The following is an 8,281-nucleotide window of genomic DNA, read 5'->3' as shown; positions in this document are numbered from 1 at the left end:
AAAAGTTTTATCAATATGTTTAGCACAACTAGTGTAATTCACCTTTGGAAAACATTTGACAACTCAACTGTAACTGTTTTCCTTTACTGATTTCTTCAAAACAAGTTTTACTGAACATTTATAGATGTAAAAAATATTTGAACGAGATTGGCTCTTAGGAGAGTAGCCTTAAGTTAAAACCAAGATCCAGTTAAATCATTGGCGGTAATACCCAATATTCAGTGTGGCAACTGGCAAATCTGTTTTGTCTGCTTATCTGCTATATCGGGAGAATAGGTAACAGATGGGGGAAAAAACATATCTAGGAAATAGACCAGTGCAAAATGTACCAGACCTGACTTGCAGTTTACTAACCCTAACACAATCACAAAATGTGCACAATTAAAGTTACAATTACAAATGTCTGCAATTCATAGTTTAATTTACTACTACTTCTCACAATTTGCCAATTTAATTTAAGGCAAAAAAATATATCCCACAAACCAACTTCTCTCTACAGTACAAAAAATGATTCCCCAAAACAACTACAATGAACAATGGAAGATGTATGCTTATATTCTTGGACAGCTGATATTATGAAAGAGTCATCGATTTTCACAGTGTTTTTAGAGAACACACACACACACACACACACACACACACACACACACACACACATGCACACACAAATGACACAACATGTGCATTTAACTCTCAGTTCAATTAAAGTTTTTATCAAGTGCTTGGATGCATGTCTTGAAACTCTAACATCATTCTCTAACAGTTCATCAAACCCCCACACTGTTAAGGCAAATGGCCAATTCAGTATTTGTACAGAATGCAAAACAATTAGGCAGTTAACTAGCGTAGATGACATTTCAGTCATCATTTGACATTTCAGTCAAAACAGATTTTCAGTAACTGCAGTAGACCCATTTCCAAGCTGCCATTCCTATCAAAGGTCCTCGAAAAGGTCATCTATTGTCCTACCTACACCAAAATAACATTACGGAAATATTTCTGTCAGGTTTTATGGCGTCTCTCATAGTATTGAGTCTGCCTTGCTGTAGGTGCACAATGTTCCTCTCTTTTGACTCCAGTGACTGTGCTATTGCCTTTGGACTTTAAGTGCAGCCTGTGATACTGTGGCTCAGACCATATGACTACACCGTCTCCAGTACTGGGTTGGCGTCAGGAAATCTTTCCTCTCCCCAGATACTTTCTACTGCAGGGTGCCACAAAGTTTCATCTTAAGCCTCATCCTTTTTTCCATATGTACATGCTTCAAACCTGTCGGTTTGACTGGCAAGAATTTACCAATGTGAAAGATTTAGGGCAGAGGTTCTTCCCTGGCCTCCAGGGACTCTTGTGTGCAAGGTTTCACGCCAATCGGCGGTGCTGGTACTGTAGCTGCTCACAGAAATCTGAATGTAGGGTGGCATTTAATCCTTGGCCTAGTTTGAATTTGCGTGCAAAGTTTCATGGCAATCTTGGCAATCAAGATTTGAGGCATTTCTTTCAAAATGGGCCACTCCTGCAAACTTTGGAAGCCAATCTTCCATCAGGGTGGAATATGAAAAATCTAAAAGCTCCGTCTTCATCACATGTACTTCATCACACGTGTTCATCACATGTGTAAGGAGTAACATGACCAAAATGTGAAATGTGTTCTACTCAGGCCTCCAGGGTGTGCACAGTTTCTCACCAAACCGGGCCAATTGTGCCATTCAGAGTTAAATTAATACTCTTTGTACACAATTGAGTGTTGCACAGTTTTATGTGAATGGCAGATGGTTCCTTTTACATATGCTTGTGGTAAAGATCTGCCAAAAACGGTGTCATAATTGCTAAACGGTACTCTGAATCAAACCGTCACTGTTGATATGATCTGATGCACTTTGTTCAATCAGTGTTAAGCCTTTCTCTTCACTCTCACCTCTTCTCTCACGTATCCTCTTCTCTGTATCTCTCTAGAACAAGAAACATTTTAAAAACCACTCGTGTTTACAAAGAAGCTTCCAGGGTGATGAATGGTGTGCAGTCTGGCATGCAAAATCAGGTAGTAGATTTGAAATAGAAGTACTTACCTTAGCTCTTGGACGATACAGGACCAGATACAAAGCAAGCACAAACAATACAATGATGATGATGACGACGACGACAGAGGAGCTGATAGCAATCACTGACTCACTTGTTTGTTTTCCGATTTTTCTTTCTTCTGAAAAGCAAACACAGAAATAAGAAAATATGGCACTTCAAAAGCCCAAAATCCCTTCACAGCTGTAAACCTGAATTGTGAGGTTTTCATTTTCATAGCCAGTTCCTGAAACATATCTCTGGAAATATAATGACTCTATTTGGTTCATTAGGATATCCCCATTTATCATATTTAATCTTCTCAGTTCTCCATGTGTACTAGTCTTGTTGTACATTGTATGTATTTAATTTTCAGCACAATCATTTATGTTTGATTGATTGATTGAAATATTTATTAACAGTTTGTAGAATTTACAGTACATTTTAAGCACAAACTCAATACAAAGACTGTTAACTGTGAGTGGACGACCCAATTAAGCATTACACTTGTTTACAACAGGGTCCACATTGTTCAATTCATCAAAACATTTAGAGACATACAAACATTTAGAGACATACAAATAGACATTTCTATGTAGCTAAAGAACAGAACAGGAATTCATCATATAGAAAGCAAAAAAGGGAAAAGATACATTATACAGTGAGGGGAAATGGGGGTGGGGGATTCAGATTTTACAGAGGCCAGTTTCGAATTGCAGCCATCCGTAGGTGCCCTTTGAGAGCGGTTTTGAAGGAGTCAAGGGATTCACATGTCTTAATGACTGTTGGTAGGGCGTTCCACATTTTGGTGGCATAGGAGCGAAAATAATTTAGTCCCTTGTTTGTGCCGAATGTCATATACTGTACTTCTACAGTCATAGATTTACTGGGCCCCATTTTATTATTTTATGTTTATTTGATTGGAATCAGCAATCTCTTTATAGTGTCCGCTACTCCGCTTCTTCCAGTATTTAATACATTTTAGACTATTTATCTTTCTTGTGAGTGACGAGAGAAGTGATGAGGCAGGTGCTTGACCTATGAAAAAGAGATCATTAAGATTTTGATTTATTTATAAAAGATCAAATAATCACCTTTACCATCTACAATGCAGGTGCTGTTGGTAAGATATAATTGTGTGTGATGTGTGTGCTCAACAACACACAGAGGTTCTGACGTCCCGTTCAGTTCTATTGTCAAGTGGCTGCTCAGATGGTAGAGTCCGTTAGAAACATTCTGAAAGCTTATGGTAGGTGTTGGCAGACGCTCCCCATATAACGTCCAGTGAATCAGGGCTCCTGGGGATCTCCCTTTAACATCACACTGAAAGTTCCTCTCACTGGTGCCTTTCATGACTGAGACCCTCTGACACACTGTGTAGCTCACTGGAGATGGAAGGATAGGATTTAGGATTAGGCTGCATACATAGAACAAAATGTGTGAAAGTGAGTGAGTGAGTGAGTGAGTGCAGACTCACCAAAAACTGTTAAGTTAAACTCAGTGTAGTTGTACAGTGGGTTGTAGTAATTGCACTTGTACACCCCCTGATCATACTTTGTGATGTTGGTCAGGAGAAGAGAGCAGTTGTTACTATTCTTTGTCAGGAAGATTTCAGCCCTGTCCTTGTATTCATCACTGAGTTTTATGATGTTCGCTTTGTAGCTGAGGATATTCTTGGTCTTAGTTTGCCAACTAACATCCCTGGCCATGTCTCTCTTCAAGCAAGGGCATGACAGGAGAATGCTGTCTTCCAAGGCCACTTGGATATCCACGTTTTTGTAGCCTAGAAAAGGCAAAGGAAACATGTATGGTCATGTCTTTTATCAACGACTCACCAAAGTATTTTCCTTTATAAACATGTCCTTGTAAATCAGTTAAGGGACTCATGTTTGTTTTGTTTATGCACACATCAAGTTGGGTGTCTGAATGAAATCCAGAATCAAGTTGGTGTAAACAATTTGAATATCATATAAGAATGTATGGGAACGTCATTAACCCATATAGTTGAGAAATACTGGACACACACATTCCAAATCCATAATAATAACAAAGTTGTAAAACCAGTAACTACTATCTCCTTTCATTTCCTCCACCAAGTAGTCCCCCCCCCCAATTTTCCAACATAGTCTGAAGAAGACTCACTTCTTCAGACGGGGAGTCAAATAGGTCAGTCACCCCCTATAGTACTTTGTTCTCCCAATTTGCCACCTTTTCTTAAAAATGACACATCTACTATAGACATTTGTCTGCATAGGCAGACTGAGCAGCGGCAATGACGACGCAACGCACTGAAGTATTCTGCATTTCAGGTCAGGTGAAGGAGGAGCCAGGCCCGGATGCATGTATGCCCTACAGTTTTACTCTTGCATGTATGCCCTACAGTTTTACTCTTATGTACCATTACACAAGGTGTAACAATAAAGAACCTTGAACCTTATGAAGTGTGGCTGGGTCGGTCCTTTTGTTTCAAATATGCCTGTGGCTGTGGTGAAACAGAGGACCAACAGAGATTCCCATAAGATTATGAGCCAAAAAAAAGGATGTAGCCTAGTCGTGCTATTTAGCACCTTTTGTTATGTGCATATTATGGTCAGATGTGTGACCTCATATCTCTGTGAGGTCACAGATGAGGCTTTACAAAAACACTTATAGTTTAGACTACGGTAGTCATTGGGGTTAAGGTTAGGTTTAGGTGTGCTTCCCCGTGGGAGGTTAGGTTTAAGGTGAGGGTTTGAGATAGGTTGTAGTTGTAGGACTAATGACTGGTCCACACACACACACACACACACACACACACACACACACACACACACACACACACACACACACACACACACACACACAGAGAGACGGGGGGCGGGTAAGCACACGTGCCCATGCCTGGCAGGCCAGGCCAGGGGGCATCTCGATCTCAGATCCAAAGATAAGAGCCGATTATAAACTGAGGCTAATATTTTCATTGTGCTTTTGTTGTATAGCCTACGGCCCATGCACACAGAAGTGTCTCGTAAGTGAATTAATTACTGTGCCAATTTAAGAATGAGTTTACTTACCCGAGGCAGCAACTAAAACCAGCGATAATCCCAGAAAGGTCAGCATATTAAACCGCATATTGCAAAAGGCACGGTTGAATCAGATAGATTTCATACTCCTGTCGGTAACAGCGTTTAAATTACTGGACCAGGGATTGCGAAGTGCGAACAATTTTACAATCCATTACGCAAAGAGTGGCATCGTTACACCAAGTAGTCTAACTACTCACATCTCTTTGAAAGTGAAAGTTTGATAGTGCAAGTGCATTCTTCAGATCTGACGAGTGACGACAGTTCCAGATTATTAGAATCCCCTCCCAGCTCCCACTATTGTCAGGTTGGTAAAACAATCTGTTCATGAGTGAAACAAACAGCCTGCTAGGTAGTCGGACTATGGCCTCAATGTCCTGATCTACTCAAGGCTAGAGCCATTTGAAATCTAATCACATTTTTCACGCCTACAACAATATTGTCCCCGCACTCAAATGGCTGGAGGCTTGCGTTATGCCCACTAGATGGCAGCACGTGCATGTAATGTTTATACTGTAAAAACCCATATGGCCATATCCATATTTTATAGTGTGCGGTGCGTGACCCTCGGGAAAATAGATAGATAGATAGATAGATAGATAGATAGATAGATAGATAGATAGATAGATAGATAGATAGATAGATAGATAGATAGATAGATAGATAGATAGATAGATAGATAGATAGATAGATAGATAGATAGATAGATAGATAGATAGATAGATAGATAGATAGATAGATAGATAGATAGATAGATAGATAGATAGATAGATAGATAGATAGATAGATAGATAGATAGATAGGCGTGGGTGGGTGTGTGGTGTAGGTGTGTGTGTGTGTGTGTGTGTGTGTGTGTGTGTGTGTGTGTGTGTGTGTGTGTGTGTGTGTGTGTGTGTGTGTGTGTGTGTGTGTGTGTGTGTGTGTGTGTGTGTGTGTGTGTGTGTGTGTGTGTGTGTGTGTGTGTGTGTGTGTGCCTGAGTCGAGACAACAACTGTGGCCTACAAGGTGCACTCTTTTTTTCCACTCAGGGGCAGGGCTTGCCTTCCCTATTAAATGTGTCAGATCATCAATGTAAGTCAGTGTGTTTATTCCTTGTATTCCTAGTACCTAGTAGTTTCCTAGTGTTTCTCCTTGTGTATTCTTGCTCCCTCATGTATTTAATTCTACTATTAAAACCTCTTGCATCGTACTCCGTTTGTCTGTCCTGCACTTGGGTCCTGGCTCTCCTTGTCTCAAACCGTGACACTTATAAGCGCTGATAAATAATCATTATACTTTATAAGCTTAATCATAACACATTATAAACTTTATTATAATGACTTATAAATTAATATCAAGTATTATAATACTTCATAACTTGCTATGTATTCCATGTTTATAACGCATCTTAAAAATTAAATAAAAGACTATAATTTTCTCATAAACATTTATAATTATATACAAGTACTTAACTAAAACTAAAAATGCATCACATCGATGCACCTGGGACGTATCCTCAGTGATGTATCCTGAGGGGTTTCGGGTCTCTCAACACTGTGAACGGCCTTCATCACTGAAGGCCGTTCACGGCCGAAACGTTGTGCCTTATTTATGGTGTATTGAATAAAAAGCAAACACCTTGGAGCAAACCTGTGTGCGGACTCTCCTCTCTTCACTGTACTTACCTTAGTCCAGCACCAGACAGGAACTGGATGTGCGCTAGCCACCTACCTTTTTATACTAGCTCTCAACATCATGCCCCTCACTCAGGCGACCCAACCGGGGTGATCAAGTCCAGACTTACGTCCCAGTAGCTACCCTCAATCAGTCCCACTAGGGAAAAACCAGGGCCACACAATCCGTTGAAACTACTCCAGAACTACTCTGCCAGGGCTGGGAGGTACACTTCTGGTGCATGGAAGGACTAGGCTCTGTGGGTTGTCACCTGTCCGGGCCCCTCCCATGTCTCACCAGGTCCACTCCTGCTCTCACCAGGCCCAGGACCTGTGCGTTGCACCAGAGTCCCAGCACCAGACAGTTCATTCAGGAGTGGTGGGCAATGGTTCTGCAGGTTCATGCTGCTTGCATGGCCCTCCTAAAGGCTTCACCGAGGGTTGTTGGGCTTCCCCCTCACAGAGGACACAGGCTGGGGGCGCTAACCCATACTGCTCACCCGGGTGCCGTCTACATTCCGGTTGTCACCCGTCTCTCCAGTGGTCACCAGACTATCAATCAGTCCCACTAGGGCAAAACCAGGGCCACACAATCCGTTGGAACTACTCCAGAACTACTCTGCCAGGGCTGGGAGGTACACTTCTGGTGCATGGAAGGACCAGGCCTTATATAAAGTAGTAATAACCTTTATTTATTAACACATTATAAAGCTTATTATACTGACTTATTAATGTCAAGTATTATAATACCTAAAACACGTTATGTTTGAAATAGACACTTGTGCTTTCTAGGGTATGATTTGGGGCCCTAAAGATGATTACAAAATCAATATCAACATCCTAATACTGTCCAATACTTAGGTAGGGAGGGGGGTGAAATTATGACAGGCAGTTGCTGCTGTCAAAATATAAAAACCACTTTGTGTTTGAAATAGACACTCTAAGCCTAAAGTGTGATTTGGGGCACTAAGGATGAATACAAAATCAATAACATCTTAATACTGTCCAATACTCAGATAGGGAGGGGGGTGAAACTACGACAGGCAGTTGTGTGAAAAATACATAGAAAATGAGTGAAATATAATCTATAAATGCTTAGGTGTAATTTGGGGCCCTAAAGATAAATACAAATTTAGGTAACACTTAATTGCTAATAGCAAGTGTTACCTAAATATGTTGCTATGCATCCCAAATAAGCGTTATAATGTGTTATGATAAACCTTGGTGAGCAATATGCATACAGAACCCCACAATATGTAACTGTTTTTAGGTCGTTTTAAAACTTTTTTCCCCCTTTTCCTGATCTTCTGATGTATTGTGATGTTTTTTTTCTATATGATATTGTATTACTCGACGACACTGAACATGAGTTAATCAGTGTCATTTCGAGAATAAAACAAAACTTGAATGAATAATAAAACTGTGATCCTCATAATCTTTTCCCCTAATCAACTAGCCAATCACGTGGCCGTCCATCCGGGCTATGGGCTCTTGACGCTGCCTTAGTTGGAG

The 8,281-nt window shown here is 40.7% G+C and overlaps 1 protein-coding gene across 3 annotated transcripts; it reads right to left on the bottom strand.

The window, feature by feature from the left end:
* Window positions 1-1,694: 1,694 nt before the first annotated feature.
* LOC310866753 (uncharacterized protein) lies at window positions 1,695-5,450 on the bottom strand. 3 transcript variants are annotated; one of them, XM_083776477.1, is made up of 5 exons: window positions 5,109-5,450; window positions 3,533-3,838; window positions 3,150-3,440; window positions 2,067-2,197; window positions 1,695-1,949 (listed from the first exon to the last, which is right to left on the bottom strand). In XM_083776477.1, the coding sequence occupies exons 1-5, from the start codon at window positions 5,164-5,166 to the stop codon at window positions 1,827-1,829; spliced, it is 909 nt and encodes a 302-aa protein (XP_083632603.1). In that variant the 5' UTR covers window positions 5,167-5,450; the 3' UTR covers window positions 1,695-1,826. The 3 variants fall into 3 exon arrangements, with proteins under 3 accessions (XP_083632603.1, XP_083632604.1, XP_083632605.1); XM_083776478.1 differs by having other exon boundaries at window positions 2,067-2,194; XM_083776479.1 differs by having other exon boundaries at window positions 3,156-3,440.
* Window positions 5,451-8,281: the final 2,831 nt, after the last annotated feature.

This window comes from Protomyctophum parallelum (assembly GCF_964188405.1).
Source record: "Protomyctophum parallelum genome assembly, chromosome: 11".
Taxonomy (NCBI): domain Eukaryota; kingdom Metazoa; phylum Chordata; class Actinopteri; order Myctophiformes; family Myctophidae; genus Protomyctophum; species Protomyctophum parallelum.
This window is presented reverse-complemented; position numbering and strand designations above follow the sequence as displayed.